Source organism: Capra hircus, chromosome 21, assembly GCF_001704415.2.
Source record: "Capra hircus breed San Clemente chromosome 21, ASM170441v1, whole genome shotgun sequence".
NCBI lineage: Eukaryota > Metazoa > Chordata > Mammalia > Artiodactyla > Bovidae > Capra > Capra hircus.
In genome coordinates this window covers 21,608,824-21,627,519 of record NC_030828.1, presented here as the reverse complement: position 1 = coordinate 21,627,519, position 18,696 = coordinate 21,608,824, and the positions used below count along the sequence as shown (strand labels likewise).

The window sequence follows — 18,696 nt, the reverse complement described above, 5'->3', positions numbered from 1 at the left end:
ACAGTACACATGTATGTTGGTACATTTGTTAAGGTATTAAGTATATTACAAAGGTGATAACTTTTGTTGAATATCTAACTTTGAAAATAAATTTAATCTCAGACACTCTTTTGTTGTTATATTCTGTTTTCCCTCCCAGTGGCAGCATGGAACCTGCATTTCATAGAGGAGATCTTCTCTTTCTAACAAATCGAGTTGAAGATCCCATACGAGTGGGAGAAATTGTTGTTTTTAGGATAGAAGGAAGAGAGATTCCTATAGTTCACCGAGTCTTGAAGATTCATGAAAAGTATGTGCAAACTATATCTTCTCTATTTTAAAATATGTTTATGTTTTAGCTTTTGCAGTATTTCATTTTGATAGCCCAAAGATTTAAGAAAGGGTGGGGAACTCCTAGGTCCTTCTTCCAGTCCATTTTTATGAGCTTCTTTTGGTGACATTTGGAAAACTAAATACTTATTAATTCATCTATTTCCCTGAGGGCTTTTCTGAAGATTTTTCTTGGATCTCTTCTACTTCCCAACCAGATCAGTGACCCTATATATCATCCCAGAAAAAAACATCACATAAAGATTGATCCCAAACAAGGATCTTTTTATATAATGGATGACGTAGCCCTAATCTTTCAAAAGTAAACCTTTAAGGCAATCTCACAGACATTTTAAGAATAAATTTATCAACTTTTTCAAAATTCCAAAGAAAAGTTTTGAAATCTGAAATTATTTATTCTTGTAAATATAGACTTGGATTTTAGAATTGAAAAGAACATGCCTAAGACCTTTGGAATTCACGGGAGGTGGAGGAGGGGTGTAACAATGAACAAAAGCTGTCGCGTCTCAGGTCTCAGTTTCCCTGTCTGTGATAGAAAGAAGTTCAAGAAGGTGAGCTCTGGGTTCTTAGCCTGTGCTCTCTGTGCAGCTACGTATTCTCACCCGTCCCTTCCAAATTTATAACATTTCTGGTTAGAAGGGAAGGACGGGGAGAAGTGGAGGAGAAGGGAGTGTCCTGGGGAACATATTAGAGTGAGGCAAGGCAGTGGGAGTGATGTAGGTTCCTGAGTATGAGGAAGCCCTAAGTAAATCCTGCCTCATTCTTAAACCCTCTCAAGTAGTTTATATTCTCCACTTATAATAGAGGGAACCATCATCCCCTGTTGCTTTTTGAAGATCATTGTAAACATTTTCGCTTAGAAGAGTTCTTTCTTCATTGATGAAATAAAGATCTGACTGTTCTTCTTTTTCTATACCTCAGTATATTGAGAGATTATAATTTTTTTTTAATTTTTATTTTACTTTACAATACTGTATTGGTTTTGCCATACATTAACATGAATCCACCACGGGTGTACATGAGTTCCCAAACATGAACCCCCCTCCCACCTCCCACCCTATATCATCTCTCTGGATCATCCCTGTGCACCGGCCCCAAGCATCCTGTATCCTGCATCAAATATAGACTGGCGATTCGTTTCTTACATGATAATATACATGTTTCAATGCCATTCTCCCAAATCATCCCACCCTCTCCCTCTCCCTCTCCCTCAGAGTCCAAAAGTCCACTCTACACATCTGTGTCTTTTGCTGTCTCGCATACAGGGTTATCATTACCATCTTTCTAAAGAGAGATTATAATATTTTGAAAATATTTCTATTTATTTGGATACACTGGGCCTTAGTTGCAGCACGTGGGATCTAGTTCCCTAACCAGGGATGGAATCCAGACCCCGTGCATTGGGAGCACGGAATCTTAGCCCCTGGACCACCAGGGAAGTCCCAAGATTATAATTTTTAAATGGCATTCTATTGGTGACTGGGAAGGAATTACTTAGTGTTTTTTTTTTTGTTTAAGAATCATGAAGCTTTATTCAGTACAGGTAGTGTTTTCCAAATTCTCAGAGTATTTGTGTTTTTTGTTCTCAGCCCTGCCTTTTGTGAACAGATCAGGACCAACTTTCCCCCAGATTTATCAGAGAAAATCAGACCCTGCTTTGGGTGGAGCAGAAGTTGTACATTTTTATATGTGATCCTTTGAAATGGAGTTTTTTATTTTAAAAAAGTTATCTTGGGTGGGAGGTTCAAGAGGGAGGGGGCATACGTATACCTACGGCTGATTCATGTTGATATATGGCAGAAACCAACACAAGGTTATAAAGCAGTTATCCTCCAATTAAACAGAAATAAATTTTTTTTAAAAAGAACTAAGGGCATAAAGCATGTGGAAACCCTTCTTGATTAAGCAACTGAAGACAAAATCCTGAGGAAACAAAGAGCTTAGAAATGCAAAAGTCATACGAAGATTAGGGATTATCATGGAATCTATAAAGGCTGCATTAAACATTGTGGAAATTATGTTTCAGAATTAAAGTTGAGAATTAAAAAAAAACACACCAGAGATGTGCATGCAGGTAAGGTTGTACGTACTGTCATTTCAATTCAATTCAGTCGCTCAGTCCTGTCTGACTCTTTGTGACTCAATGGACTGCAGTACGCTAAGCTTCCCTGTCTATCACCAACTCCTGGAGTTTGCTCAAACTCATGTCCATCGAGTCAGTGATGCCATCCAAACATCTCTGTCGACCCCTTCTCCTGCCTTCAATCTTTCCCAGCATCAGGGCCTTTTCTAATGAGTCAGTTCTTTGCATCAGGTGGCCAAAGTATTGGAGTTTCAGCTTCAACATCAGTCCTTCCAGTGAATATTCAGGACTGATTTCCTTTAGGATTGGCTGGTTGGATCTCCTTGCAGTCCAGGGGACTCTCAAGAGTCTTCTTCAACACTATAGTTCAAAAGCATCATTCTTCGGCATTCAGGTTTCTTTGTAGTCCAACTCACATCCATACATGACTACTAGGAAAACCATCGCTTTGACTAGTCAGACCTTTGTTGGCAAAGTAATGTCTCTGCGTTTTAATATGCTGTGTAGGTTGGTCATAGCTTTTCTTCCAAGGAGCAAGTGTCTTTTAATTTCATGGCTGCAGTCACCATCTGCAGTGATTTTGAAGCCCCCCAAAATAAAGTCTCTCATTGTTTCTACTGTTTCCCATCTGTTTGCCATGAAGTGATGGGACGGGATGCCATGATCTTAGTTTTCTGAATGTTGAGTTTTAAGCCAACTTTTTCAGTCTCCTCTTTCATTTTCATTAAGAGGCTCTTTAGTTCTTCACTTTCTGCCATAAGGGTGGTATCATCAGTGTACCTGAGGTTATTGCTGTTTCTCCTGGCAATCTTGATTTCCAGCTTGTGCCTCATCTAGCCCGGCATTTCTCATGATGTACTCTGCATAGAAGTTAAATAAGCAGGGTGACAATATACAGTCTTAACATACTTCTTTCCCAATTTGGAACCAGTCTGTTGTTCCATGTCCAGTTCTAACTGTTGCTTCTTGACCTGCCTACAGATTTCTCAGAAGGCAGGTCAGGTGGTCTGGTATTCCCATCTCTTTCAGAATTTTCCGCAATTTGTGACCCACACAGTCAAAGCCTTTGGTGTTGTCAATAAAGCAGAAGTAGATGTTTTTCTGAACTCTTGCTTTTTCGATGATCCAATGGATGTTGGCAATTTGATCTTTGCTTCCTCTGCCTTTTTTAAATCCATCTTGAACATCTGGAAATTCATGGTTCACGTACTGTTGAAGCCTGGCTTGGAGAATTTTGAGCATTACTTTGCTAGCGTGTGAGATGAGTGCAATAGTGCGGTAGTTTGAACATTCTTTGGCCTTGCCTTTTTTGGGGATTGGAATGAAAGCTGTGGCAATATGTACTGTGGCAAACAGCAAAAAACATCTTCCTTAAATCCTTCTCTTTCCCTCAGCTGTTTCTTGTCTTCTATTTTCTTCCATAATGGATGCATTAGGAAAGAGGAGTGAATGAAGTTGGTTTTTTAATTTAAAAGGTGAAAGTGAAAGTGAAGTCGCTCAGTCGTGTCTGACTCTTTGCAACCTTGTGGACTGTAGCACCAGGCTTCTCCGTCCATGGGATTCTCCAGGCAGGAATACTGGAGTGGATTACCATTCCCTTCTCCAGGGGATCTTCCCGACCCAGGAATCTTCTCGACCCGGGTCTCCCGCATTGGAGGCAGATGCTTTAACCTCTGAGCCACCAGGGAAGCCTGGTGAAAGGTAGCTGTTAAATGTTATCAGTTGACTGAATTCTCTTGGATAGCTCTTTTATTAGCCTGTGAGCAATTCTTAATACGTTTTCCCCACTTATAAACTCTTTATCTTATTTTATAGCGTACTCTAATATGTATTTAGTAAGTTCAGCCTGTAGGTAGTACTATAATTTGATGATATTGAATAGTGGCACGTGATAAAGAGTTTAGAAGAATTTGCCATGGGGGTGACTTAGTCCTTACTCTGCATTTTCATGATGGTCTCTTGCAACTCACTATCCCCTCCCCCCCACACACACCTGTTTTCTTTTACCCTCCAGGATTTTTCAAACATTCTTTCACTTACTGAGTTGTCAGATACAGGTTATTTTTCTCTGTATATATTTGCATTTTTTCTAATTGGAATCTCATTTTTAATGATACTGTTTGCACTTGAATGTTGTGTCTGCAACACCTCCAATTTAGTTCTATCTGCTGATGGTTTAGTGTCTAGTGAGCCAGTTTCTCCCTTAGAATCTAAGTAGGTATTAGTCTGTAGGAGCTGAAGCTATTTTTCTTCTTTCTAGTCAAACTGTTAACTGAAACTCATTTGAGTTAGTTTTAAGATAGTCTTTGTCAACTGTAAATTTCAATTAATTTTAAGATTACTAGAAGCCACATGGTTCTTTAGTATCATTATTATTATTTAATTTATTTCATTTGTGTGTATATGTGCTTAGTTGCTCAGTCATGTCCGACTCTTTGCGACACCATGGACTGCAGCCTGCCAAGCTCCTCTGTCCTTGGGGATCCTCCAGGCAAGGATACTAGAGTGGATCGCCATGCCCTTCTCCAGGGGATCTTCCCAACCAAGGAATTGAACCCAAGTCTCCCGCATTGCAGGCGGATTCTTTACCATCTGAGCCACCAGGGAAGCCTGGTTCTTTAGTAATATTAAACTAATAATTGTCTAATCAAGTAAGGTGATGTTTATATAGACCCTGGCTTATAAAAGTAGTATATATTTATTGGAGAAAAAACTTAAAACCCCATAGATAGCTGCTGTTCACACCTTGGTCTATCATTTTAGACCTTGCTTAGTATTTTTCTTTTTCAATTTTTCTTTTAATATGAGGGTTTCTAACATTCACAAAAGTAGACAAAACAGTATAATGAACTTCCATGTACCAATCACCTAGTTCCAATAAGCTACAATTAGCAGCAGTTCAGGCAGTTCTGTTGCTCAGTCATGTCCGACTCTTTGCGACCCCATGGACTGCAGCACACCAGGCTTCCCTGTCCATCACCAACTCCCAGAGCCTACTCAAACTCATGTGCATCGCGTCAGTGATGCCATCCAAACATCTCATCCTCTGTCATCCCCTTCTCCTGCCTTCAGTCTTTCCCAGCATCAGGGTCTTTTCCAGTGAGTTGGTTCTCTGCATCAGGTGGCCAAAGTATTGGAGTTTCAGCCTCAGCATCAGTCCTTCCAATGAATAGTCAAGACTGATTTCCTTTAGGATGGACTGGTTGGATCTTCTTGCAGTCCAGGGGACTCTCGGGAGTCTTCTCCAACACTACAGTTCAAAAGCATCAATTCTTCAGTGCTCAGCTTTCTTTATAGTCCAACTCGCACATCCATACATGACTACTGGAAAAACCGTAACCTTGACTAGATGGACCTTTGTCGGCAAAGTAATGTCTCTGCTTTTTAATATGGTGTGTAGGTTGGTCGTAGCTTTTCTTCCAAGGAGCAAGTGTCTTTTAATTTCATGGCTGCAGTCACCATCTGCAGTGGATTTTGGAGCCCAAAGAAATAAAGTCTCTCACTGTTTCTGCTGTTTTCCCATCTATTTGTCATGAAGTATGGGATGGGATGCCATGATCTTAGTTTTCTGAATGTTGAGTTTTAAGCCAACTTTTTCACTCTCCTCTTTTACTTCCATCAAGAGGCTCCTTAGTTCTTCTTCGCTTTCTGCCATAAGGGTGGTATTATCTGCGTATCTGAGGTTATTGATATTTCTCCCGGCAAGCTTGATTCCAGATAATTAGCATGCTTACACCTAAAAAAATGAATAAATGTTTCTTTGTATTATTAAGTTTCCAATCTTTGTTCACATTTCCAATTGTGTCTTAACTGTTTTCAGCAGTTTCTTTGAAACCAGAGTTAAAGGACGTCCTCAGTTGCATTTGGTTAATATAGCTTTATGTCTTTTATTTAATCCGTAAATTCCTTCTCCAGTTTCTTGCGATTTATTAGTTAAAGAAACTGGGTCATTCTGCATTTTCCTATTGTCTTCATTTTGCAGATTATATCCTGTAGGATAGGTTAATGTTTTCCTTTGCTGTTGGTATTTCCAGAAAGTTGGTGGTTTGTGTTTATTTTATTATAAAGATAAAAATATAAAAAATTATTCTGTACATGCTATTTTGTAATATTTTTTCACAATAAAATTTGTATGCTCTAATGTCATTAAATTTGTTCTTCTGTATCATTATCCTTAATGCTTGTATGGATTTCAACTCCTGTTAGCCTTTTAGCTTGTTTTCAGTTTTTTCCTGTTACAAACAACGCAGCTGTGAACATCTTTTGGCTAAATAATTATTTTGATATTGGGAGTGAAGATAAAATACCACAGTTCCATAGGAATTTTCAGTTATCATGAGCAAATTTTGTACTTTCAAATGGCATGAAGGTATTTGATGGCTTGGGTTTCCCTTACTCTTTTAAGGCAAAATGGACATATCAAGTTTTTAACCAAAGGAGATAATAATGCGGTTGATGATCGAGGCCTCTATAAACAAGGACAACATTGGTTAGAGAAAAAAGATGTCGTGGGAAGAGCAAGGGGGTAAGTAGAGAGGGGAGATTTAGACACATTGGCTATCTCGTTTGTATTGGCTGATCATACACAATTGAATATAATGGTTTGGTCCTGTTTTGGTCAAATCATCTTGTGTCTTTTGAAAACGTACGCTTCTTAAAACACATTTGTAACTTCTACTGCTCCAGAGGGGAGAATGTGGACTGCTGAAAAAGAACAGAATATTAGTGGTGAGGATGAATTAGAGTGACAGTTTTAAAAATTCATTTGTTTAATTCATTTATGAAATGTTTTTGTGCACCTCCCATGTACTCTGATGTCTATTCTGTGCTAGGCTCTAGGGATCCAGAGTGATATTAATCCTCCTTCTTAAAACTCACGTTTTGTAAGTATTTACTGAGTCAGCAACTCAAAGTGTTCATCTAGATTTATTTCATCATGATAATGTATTCCACACTGTTTTATTTCTAGTTGTGAAATTACTGAGGTCAAATGAAATTTTAAAGTTTTATTAAGCCTGTTTATTTCAGATTTTATCAGGAGAACAGATGAGTGGAGGACAGGAATTGTAAGTTATTGGAATGAGGAAGTATGGGATTATTGCTACCTTCATGTTATTAATAGTATTAACAATAACTCACATTTACTAGGGCTTACTATCTGCCAGAGACTCATCCTAAGTGCTTTCTTGACACGAATTACCTCATTTTAACCTCAGAACAACCCTAATATTTCCATTCTACAGATGAGGAAACAGACATGTGAGGTTGCTTATCTAAGATCACACTGATACTAAAAGTGGCTGGCTGGCTCCAGAACCCACTGTTTTAACCATTGCCCCCAGATTACTGGTATGACTCTTGAGATGGGCCGCACTTGTCCTCACTATTTAGAAGCCTGGGGTGCTCTGCTCCACTGTCAGGACATCTGCTTCTTCTAACCTAGAGCAGACGCGGTGGATTCAGTGGTCCCATGAGCCAGCAGTGGAACTGATGAACCGTGTTCCTGAAGAGAAATAATTTCAAGTTGTTAAGTAGAAGTAACAGTGTAAGAGATGTTCCGTTTGGGGCTAAAGACAATGGGTCAGAAAAAGCACCGATATGTTTTGTCTTCAGCAGAGCTGGATTTTGTGTACGCCTCAAGTTCAAGGGAACTTGATTTCCTAGGATGGAGCCAAACATACTTTTGTGATTCAAATTAGATACATCAGGGCTTCGGAGAAGGCATAGTCCCCATTTCTTTCTGTTCCCAAGGTGCTGGTAATATCAACTTCTTTGAGTCTTTTTGCTTTTCCTTTAATTGCAAATGTACAGATTCTTATAGAGACACAAGGAAATAACAGACATCAAAAAGCAAAGTCCCTTCTCTCCTTTTCACTCCCTCCATAAATATTTAATTTTTTGGTTCATGTTCTTTTAATCTTTATGTATAAAGATGCAAATCTTAATATGTAAGTGTGTATACAGACATAAACACAGTTTATGTATGGGGAAAGAATGGTCACGCTGCTTTTAACCTCTTTTTCCATATCATCATTTTCATATCATCAAAGTCATATGCTACTCCACCGTGTGGAAAGACCATGTTTTTATTTAGCCAACCTCCTATTTGTCGAATGCCTTCAGTTGTTTTCTGTGTTTAAATTGTGAGCAACGTTAACGAGGAATATCCCTCTTACGTGTCTCAGTGGCTCTGCCCTCGCTTTTTTCACAGCACATTTTTAGAAGTGGAGTAACCTGGTGAAACATGAGTGTATCTTAAGGCTCTGGCCGTTGCGCTCTAGCTGTGTCTACCCTCCTACCGACATGACGGAGCGTCCCTTATCTGGATCTCGAGTCTCAGGTGTTCATGCTGCTCTGTCTGCTCACTCTCACTTTTTTCACTTTGGGGTGAAAAAATGAATCGTCCCATGAAAAGGTGGAGAAACCAGGCTTTCTTTTTCTCACGTAGCTTGTCATTCTGAAGAATTTTTCTTTTTTTAATCCCTAACTGTATACAGTGTCATATCTAAAATCCCGACATTGAAAGTTATAGACCTTTTTCTTACTTTTAATTAAAAAAATGTTACAGTCTGGAACTCTGAATTAAGTAACCTTCCCCGAAGGGTAAGCACCTGGCACGTGAGTAGCAGGAGCACAGCGTCAAGTGTACAAATTCACTTTCTGTTGATCCTGTCACCACTTAACCCTGACACATAATGGGGCACATTGCCTCCTTTTGTGGAAATTGTGTTTATAAAACGCTAAACTACATTTCAGAGTCAGACCGTACCCAACCTTGGAACTTTTTTTTTTCCCTCAAACAGCTGCACACTGAAGCCTAAGGCACTAAATAAAAACAAGTTTAGAACATTTTTTATTGAGCTATAAATCACATATATTGGGATATAAAATTTATCATTTTAAAGTGTACAGTACAGTGGGTCTTATTATATTCAGAAAGTTGTAAAACCATCACCACTATTTAATTCCAGAACATTTCCACACCCCAAAAAGAAAACTAGGTATTCATTTGCAGTCACTCCTTGTCCCTTTTTCCTCACAGCCCCTGGCAGCCACTCATTTACTTTCTGTCTCTATGGAGTGCCTGTTCTGGACATGCTGTATAAACAGAATCTTACAATATATGTTTGTTTGTTTTTAAATATGTGGTCTTTAATGTCTGGCTTCTTTTACCTAGCGTAACGTTTTCAAGGTTCATTCATGTTGTAGCATGTAATAAAACAATTTTAGAAAGTGAAACTAATACTGAACCTACTAAGAATAGGGGTGATTCTTTCTAACTTCAGGTAGTTGGAAAACACAAGAGAGGCTGTTAGTTTCAGAAGGGTAGAAAGCAACAGAAAAGGGGAAAGCCTGGCAGAAGATCAGGAAATAGAAAAATACTGACAATGATAAAGAGAATAAAAATAAAGGAAGGAACAGAGTAAGTGAGCTCTCTGTTGACCGAAATCAGGTTTATAGAGGAGGCTTTCAAAATGTACTTTTTACTTAACTTGAAACAGATCATTCCGGGATGGAAACAGTGATCCTTCTTAAGTCAGCTACTAGGGTCCAGACTTCCCAGGCATAGACCTCTCTTGACATTTGACAGATTATTTTCACCCAAAACATCAGCACATGGTTCTTTTTTTTCCTTCTGAGGCTCCTTTCATAGCAGCACCTTTGATACCGAGAACTCCCGGGACTATGTATTTACCCATACTCTGCCTTCTAGATGTTAACTTGCCACACTGGCTGGTGTTGAAGTTGGCTTTGTGAGTGGCATTTTTTTTTCAACTTATTTTAAACATTCGCTTATTATCAACTCTGCTTCAGCAGAGTTTATCTGAGTTCAGTAGGAAAAAAGTGCAAATGATTTAAATTTAAGATGACTGATGATAGCAGCTCTTGTCTGTCCATGGAGGGAATCAGTGGTACAGATAAAAAATTTTCATTTGACTTTGGACTGCCTGTCATATTCTGGCAACCTTATATTTTGCTTCTGTTACTTTTAAAGATCAGGTTGCTTCTATTTCACTTATGATAAGCAAGGTAAAACCGCCTTTAGGGGAAAAAAAATATTCCCACCGATAACCTATAAGCAGACTGTGTAATCACTGGTTCTTTGAGCATAGATATCATTGTATGGAGGTGACAGTGAAAGTCTCTACCCATGAGAATGGCTGCTGATTGCTCATCAGGCCAGAATTAGCAGCTTGATAATTGTTTTCATGGAAGTCACGGATGCTTTTATAACTTTTAATGTTCATTTTACTGAAAGGCATTTGCCCTTATATCCTTAAATTAGATGATTTTTCTTCTGAAAGACTGGAAACTGTTCCTTATATGAAATGTTATAAATGAGACGAAAGAAATAGAGTTGTTGCATTAAAAAGAAAAAATGTGTATTAAAAATATAGGAAACCTTTATCTACCTTCCTAGAGCTTTAGCAAGTCAATTCTTTAGTGACCGTTCAGTTCTTAGAGGTGCCAGGGGTCAAAACTAAAGCATGGGCCCTAAAGAGGAAGTTATTGTCACTACACACCTGTTCCATGCATCTCACTGGCTAAAGCTGTGCTTCTTGTTCTTAAATGTGCAGAAGTGTCATTTGGGCCTGACCTTCCGGAGGTACACTGACTCAGTAAACCTGGGAAGACAGAGCATCATAACAAGCTGTCCAAGTGATTCACACAGAAGTGTAGGTTTTAAGAAGCATCAGCTTACAGGAATGGGCGTTTGGGGAGGAGGAGAGATGGGTCTGGATAGTGCTGCCAGGAGGGAGAAGGGTAGGATGGGGTGGGGACAGGAAACAGAAAGTAAGAGGAGCTCTCAGAAGGAAGCAAAATGCAGCCCAGACAAAGCTGCTGTTTCCCAAGACTGCCTGAGCCTTTGATGGTAGAGGTGTTACATAGGAGGTCATCTCTGTTTGTGCACCTTTGGTGTGTGCAGCAGTTGTGAGTGCCCTGAATGAAAATACCTGAGACACTTTGAAGGAGGCAAAGATCAGCCTCCCTTCTCTAGGACAAGCTCTAGGACGGTATCCCCAGTCCACTCTCGAATCCAACAGGAGCAGAGGAAGAAAAAGAAAGGTGTACATTTCTAACAGCTATTTCCTCCCACATCTTTCTCGCCCCTAAATTTTTATGTTGAAGAGTCTTTTGTTTTGAGGGGAGAATTGAAGTCCTGGGAGGAGATGAGATTCCCCAGGGAAAGAGAAAAGACGAGGCCAGGACATCCCAACCTTCAGTCTGGCAGTCTTTGCTGGAAGCCTGCTGTGTGCCGTGTATATCATGTTTGGCCTTGAAGATAGAGTGGGGAGCAGATTGGCACTGTTTTTGCCCCTGGAGAGCTTAGCGTCTAGTAGGGAAGACAGATAACTGCCCAGCTAGTTAGGCAACTAATTCTGTAATTAAACTCATGATGAAGATTTCTGAGAAAATATATGAGGTGCTATGAGATTATTTAATACGTGATTTTTACCTAGTTTGAGGGCATAAACTTTAGGGATGACAGGAAAGCAAGAACTAGTGAAAAATTAAAAAACAGGTGTTGCAGCCGAGGGAGGTGGAGTTGGAGGAGGAGACTGGTGTGTTGACGGAAGCCAAGGAGAAAGGTTTCATGGGCAGGATTCTGGTCATCAAAAGTCAAACGCTGCAGAGACGAAAAGGAAGACAGGTGCTGAGACGGGTCTTCTGCAGAAAGTGAAAGTGAAAGTTGCTCAGTCATGTCCTACTCTTTGCGACCCCATGGACTGTAGAGTCCATGGAATTCTCCAGGCCAAAATACCACAGTGAGTAGTCGTATTCTTTCCCTTCTCCAGGGGATCTTACCAACCCAGGGATCAAACCCAGGTGTCCCACATTGCAGGCAGATTCTTTACCAACTGAGCTACCAGGGGTTTAGACTATTCCAAAAGAAGTTTCAGGATTAAGAGAGCCCAGGCCAGATTACACATGGTTATAAAAGGAGAGAGTGGTGAAATCTTAAGTACTATAATAGAGCTGTTACACTCACCTTGGGGACACTTACCATGAAGTACCTTGTAAAGTTCTGGCTGTGTTTGCCTGGTCTCCCCAGCTAGACTGACAGCTTTCCCAAGGTTATAAAAACAAGCCCAGCCCCTGACACTGAATAAGCACGTGGCATTAGGGTCACCACCTAGAGGTCAGAAACCTCAGATCTGGTACTGGTTCTACCATGTACCCCGGGCATGAGCAACTGTTTCCTCATCTATAAAATGGTGATATCGCTAACTTCCCTATCACATGGGCTGTTGAAAGAGTCTAATAGAACAGTGTATACAAGTGGACTTTGTCAGCTGAAAGTCAGTATTCAGTGGAAGATAGAACTGAGAATGTTCCATAAATGGTGATAGCTACTTAGAAAGTTCTGTGATGCTCAACCTCCTGTGTGTTTGTTTGTTTAGATTTGTTCCTTACATTGGGATTGTGACGATCCTCATGAATGACTATCCTAAATTTAAGGTAAGATCTGATACTTTGCGTTTCATGAGTTTTGGAAACTATTAAATGGATTACAGTTAAAAGATGAAAGGCCAGTTGGATGATTTAGTGACTTACCATGGTCCCAGACTCCAGTTAGTGAACTGAGGCTTTGTGAGCTTCCCCAAGCTTCTCTGACTTGTGCTTCTGTGTTTGTTTTCTAGTACGCTGTGCTCTTTTTGCTGGGTTTATTTGTGCTGGTCCATCGTGAGTAAGAAGTCTGCCTTGCTGTCCTGGAAGATGCTGTACTCTCTGTTCCTGAGTGTTGGGAGTAGCTGCCGATCTGCGGTTGGTGGAGTGGAGAGCACATCGGCGCTTCCTGGCTGCGCTGGTTTGCATTCGTTTATGTTTCCATGCGAGTGCGTGTGGGCGGGTGTGCGCACCACCGCGTGCACTCGAGGGGACTTTCCGTCACAGATTTTCACATGTTGTCACTGTCACACTTCGCATTTTTGTACATCAGTGAATTTTTTATATTAAAAGGTTGAGCCAAAGCCCCCAGTGTTTGTATTTTGAAGCCAAGCTTCACTTCTAAAGTGCCTACAGAATTCTGTAAATGAAAATACAGCTCTGCCCGAGTTTGAAACTGCCATCCCTCCTTCTAATGGGAATGGCATATACTGAGGTGGTCGTAGTCTTTAACTTTTCAAAATTTTAAATAAAAGACTTTGCATATCGAAACCCCTTATCCCTGACTTGTGTTTGTCGGGAAAGCGTTTGAAATTTGCTTTCCTGTGCTGGTTCTTAGTGCCCCTTGGGGAGGTAAAGGCTTTGTTGGGAACAGTTTTTCAGCCAAGAAGGTTGTCCTGATGCTGACAATTGGTTTTTGTCTGCTTGTTTTTGTTTTTGTGAAGCAGAAGTAGGATCTCTTAGTCATAAAATTGACTCTTCACGAGGGTGTGGCTCAGATGTGTATTAGCCCAGCTGGTTGCTGAGAGGTTCAGTGACTCTCACTTTCCTGTAGACTTATAACCTTTTCTGTACTTGAGACGTTCTCAGCCCTTTCTACAGGGTGGCAGTGAGTTTAAGCATCTGGGGGAGGCATGAGGAAGGTGCTGGAGGGCAAGCGTGCTACTTGTTTTCTTTAGACTCTTAATTTGCCTGAATCTGTTCTCCTAAGTGCCTGGCTTTGCTTTTCTCTAATGCAGACTTAACAGAAGGCAAAGTTTAAAGTGAAAAAGGCAAAACCCAGCTGTATTTTTTTTTTTTAATACTGAGACAGTAAAGGAAATAGGGAGTATGTGGTAACTGATGTGTTTTAAGCACAAAAGATTTAATCCTTTCTGTTCTCTCTGTATTAGTGTGAAATCTCAATACTTTGCAAAATAGTGGGCTAAATGAATGATTTTTGTGATTCGTTCAACTGAGGTGGAAATCAGCCCATGCTTTAATTCTAATGGAATGAGAACAGGGACATTAATCTTCTGTCATCCTAAATCAGCCATCCTAAATCCATTCTCTAGGCTTTAGCCTTCAAACTTTGCATACAGACTCTTAAAGATATCAACAGAGTATGAAACTTGGCAAATTACTGCTAACAGAGCTTCTTTGAACCTGTCTTTGAGGATTACATAGTATTTCTATTTTCTCATGAGCCAAGGAGAGTGCTGAAATGTCCCCCCACCTCCACGTGTGGTAGAAAATTGCTGCTTACTCCATTCTTCCTAAAGATGGTGGGGTTAACTGGTGAGCCAGTAGTAACTGGCTGTTTTTGTACCAGCCTTTCTGAGACTTCTCTGGGGAGAAGTGGTGTGTTCTGCTGGCAAAGGTTGGGATCTCAAAGTTCTTTGTGATCCTAGCTCGCCAGAGTGTAAACATGATTGTACTTGTATCCTCTGTGATCCAGGTTCCTCCTCCTTTTACACTTACTGGGAGGGAAGTGTTTATATTTTCCTCACTTGCTTATTTTCATATCCAGTCTTATAAAATTACTGTTTCTCCTCTTTTACTGAATGCCGTAGTTTGAAGCAACAGCTAAATTTCTCTGAAAAGTAATCAGATCATTTGAAAATATTGAACTCACTCTAGTAGCCAAAAATTAAAAAAAAAAACAAAACACATTATTTGTGGAATGAGGGACCGTGTTCCCAGGTTTTATATTTTAGTGGTAAAACATAAGACTTAAAACTGGGAGATTTTATTAGTAAATAAAATGTGGTTTTTTGGTCACACCACAAGGAATGTGGGATCCTAGTTCCTTGAACAGGGATCACACCCGTGCCCCACGCATTGGAAGTGCAGTCTTAACCACTGGTCCGCCAGGGAAATCTCAGTAGATGTATTTTTAAAAGCTCTTTGGAGATGTAAGAACTGCCAGAGGTGCTTGATTCATTATTTTCAGGGAAGTATAAGCTCTTTGAGATTTTACAGGGCTAGTGGGAAGGTAGGTGGATTTAACCATTGTGAGTGAAGAGAGTCGAAGAGGAGCTGAGAAAGCCCCAGCTGGGAGCGTGATGCTGGGCTTGTCTGCTGGCCGCACTCACCCACTCTCAGCAGTCTCCACGCGCGAGCTCCAGGCGCCTGGCCTCAGCTCCAGTCCTGTTTCTCTCTGCTCCCACAGACTCTTCCAGCCAATTGTCCTGTCTAAACCGAAGCTCATGGCGATTCATGCAAGCTTCCCCTTCACATTTCAGCCTCTCTTTGAAGGCATGTGTGCCTCGATTCGTCATTTTCTCATCATATTTCGCCATCTACAAGCTGACATTCACCCGAGCCGTCCCATTCTCACTGCCAAGCCTTGACTCCAGAAACATAACTCATGACTGTTGCTTGCGTGACTTTACGTCCAGTTTTGCTATAACCTGCTGGTCTGTGCCCGTTTTAGATAATTTCCACCTGTGAGTTCATTTTCGTACCCCTTTTACCTTTAGGAAGCGTCTCTTTTTAGACCGCAGATTTTGTGTTTACTCTCGTATTCCCTGCGTGTGAAGTTCAGACTTCGAATTGTGCTGACACGAAGCAACCTTGTGCTCTCCCGCCGTGTTTTCACTTATTTCATACTCTCATTTCTGCTTATCCGAGTCTCACTTTTTTCACAGCGTAATTATCCTCTGTCTTTCATTGTTTGCAGCCTTATACTATTTGTGTATCCTGGTGGCTGTGGACTCAAGTTCCCCTGTCAGATTGTAAGTTCCTCCAGTGCCGGAGCCCTGTTTTACAGACACTGCGCTCTGTCTTCCCAGTAGCATCTGGCAGCATATACCAACTGTTCCCTATAATCACGCACTGGAACCAAAAGCAGTAACTAAGGGTAGCATCACTGTTGCGCTGTTATTCTGGATCGGAGCATGTGAATCATGAAAGTGACTTGTATTTGCCTGATATTTAGTGAGTACATTGTCTTGGTCTTGCCAAATTTAAATCTAAAAACTTTTATCTCCCAACGGTTCTATTAAAAACGGCATGTTCCCTTTCTAGAATATTTTATGTTAATCCTGTTTTCTTCCTTTTGTTTGCGTGTTCTTGGTCTCTTCCTGTGTTCTCTTTCTCGGTGGGAGAAGTATTGGTTTTTGTCAGTTTTCTTAGGGAGTCACAGGCTTCTCAAAGCACCTAGGCTTGGAATAAAGGCTCTGTTATCCCTGAATGTATTTCTTGGTCATTTGCATAAGGATGTTACCAAATGCTAATAACCCCTCAGGTGTGGGAGCTCCCCCTGGTTCTGAAGGTACCTTTCTTACGACATTTTTCACTCTGTTGAGCTTCAGAAATTCTAGCTGGCTGAATGGATTGTCCACCTTCCTCAGGATGCTCCTCAGGTTGTTGTTCAGTTGCTCAGTCGTGTCCTACTCTTTGCAACCCCATGGACTGCAGCACGCCAGGCTTCCCTGTCCTTCACAATCTCCCAGAGTTTGCTCAGACTCCAGTCCATTGAGTCAGTGATGCCATCCAACCATCTCATTATCTCTTATCCCCTTCTCCTCCTGCCTTCAATCTTTCCCAGCATCAGAATCTTTTCCAGTGAGTTGGCCCTTCACATCAATTGGCCAGAGTATTGGAGCTTCAGCTTCAGTATCAGTCCTTCCAGTGAATATTCAAGACTGATTTCCTTTCGGATTGACTGGTTTGATCTCCTTGCAGTCCAAGGGACTCTCAGGAGTCTTCTCCAGCACCACAGTTAGAAAGCATCAATTCTTCAGCGCTTAGCCTTCCTTATGGTCCAGCTCTCATATCCATACATGACTGCTGGAAAAACCATAGCTTTGACTGTACAGACCTTTGTCAGCTCCTCAGGCTATTTCCTGGCCAGGCATGTCTCTGTCCCTGTTCTCCCTTATTATAACCTCAAGTAATACCAGAGAAGTTTCAGAAGTAAAACAACAAATTTAACCCTTCACTTGTAATTATGGTGAATCTAGATATAGAAAGAATTCTGTGTAACCAAAAAGTGTTAGGAACTAGAATATGCTGAGGTTATCAGAAACAGCAAGGATATTGCCTTCTAGGTCCTGTAGCATCCCAGGCCCGCAGGGTTTTTCTGACCTCAGCTCTTAGCAGACCCCAGGTTCTCATAGCCTTGACATTGGTCTCACTGTATAGACATCCAGTCTTTGTTTATGCTGGGTCGCCCTGCCTGGAGTGCCTGCTCACTTCTCTACTTACTAAAAGCTTTCTCATTCAGGAGACATTTATTGAGCCAGCTTTGGGGCCAGGCTCTGGGGAGACAAAGATGAGTGAGGCAAGGTCCCTCCTCTGCCAGGAACTCAGTGCCTTAATTGGGGCAATGTGTAAACAGATCTTCCCACATAGGATCGTAAGTGCAACCTTAAGAGATGCACAGGCCGCTCACAGAGGGGTGTCTCTAGTTCCAAGCTCTCGGGTACACAGTGCTTCCTTCTCGGTGCTGTCTCCTCAGTACTTTGTGCGCTGTCCTCAGAGTGGTTTGTCCTGTGTATGTCCAGCTCTCCAGCTAGCTCCTTGAAGGCATGAAAACAGCGCCAGCCTGTAATTCATTCTTGGATATCCCCTAGTCCCTGTCACAGTGTTTTTCACATTTTAGGTTTATTTATACCCTCTTGTGTTCCAGAAAGGATCTGGAGCAAAGTGGCTCATAAAGATACTTCCAGTACTGTGTGATATGATATAAAACAGTTGAAGAATTTGGGATTGAAATAAGCATGAGAGGAGAAAAGGATAAAATGGGAGGTGAGGTTAGTACCTACAAGACATGTCAGAAGAGCCTGTTGTCTGCTGGAGGAGATCCATCGCTTTGGTTCTCAGCTTCTTAGCGGCTAATGTGAAGAGGGAAAGAATCATTTCTATGGTTCATGGAATGGATATAAAGTGGGAATTTTTTTTTAAACTTGTAATGACACTCAGAGATCTAGAAACTTCTCAGACCTCATTGCAAGGACACTGTGTAGCATTATGCAGTAATCTCAATATTAATTAGCCTAATAATTTTCATAGAGCTGTTCCTGAGAATGTTCAGATATAGTTTGGCCCCTTCTGCAGAAAGCCACCTTGCAAAAAATCAGCTACCCATCTAATCAGCCAGAATCTTCCTTCAGTTAGTTTTCCTGTAAAGCAGTTTTCCTTAATCTTTAAAAACTCATGGTCTTTTTTTTTTTTTGATCACATCATGTGGCATGCAGGATCTTCCTGATCAGGGATTGAACCCGTACCCCCTGCACTGGAAGGAAGTGCAGAGTTTTAAACACTAGACCGCCAGGGAAGTCTGTAAACTCATGGTCTTTTTTAAGAAAACAAAAATTTCACACCTCTTCTCCATTCTGATAAACCTCTTTTCGGGTCTGTTATATCCAGCCTCTTAATCCTTACCAGTCAAGAACATGTTATCTTGT

The 18,696-nt window shown here is 40.9% G+C and overlaps 1 protein-coding gene across 2 annotated transcripts in view; it reads left to right on the top strand.

The window, feature by feature from the left end:
- Nucleotides 1-13,576, top strand: part of SEC11A (SEC11 homolog A, signal peptidase complex subunit) — a 32,793-nt gene extending 19,217 nt beyond the window's left edge. For both annotated transcript variants that reach the window (XM_018066080.1, XM_018066079.1), the window contains exons 3-6: nucleotides 140-289; nucleotides 6,819-6,938; nucleotides 12,820-12,877; nucleotides 13,060-13,576. In XM_018066080.1, coding sequence (XP_017921569.1) covers nucleotides 140-289; nucleotides 6,819-6,938; nucleotides 12,820-12,877; nucleotides 13,060-13,110 — 379 coding nt within the window. In that variant the 3' untranslated portion in view covers nucleotides 13,111-13,576. The remainder of the gene's footprint in view (nucleotides 1-139; nucleotides 290-6,818; nucleotides 6,939-12,819; nucleotides 12,878-13,059) is intronic.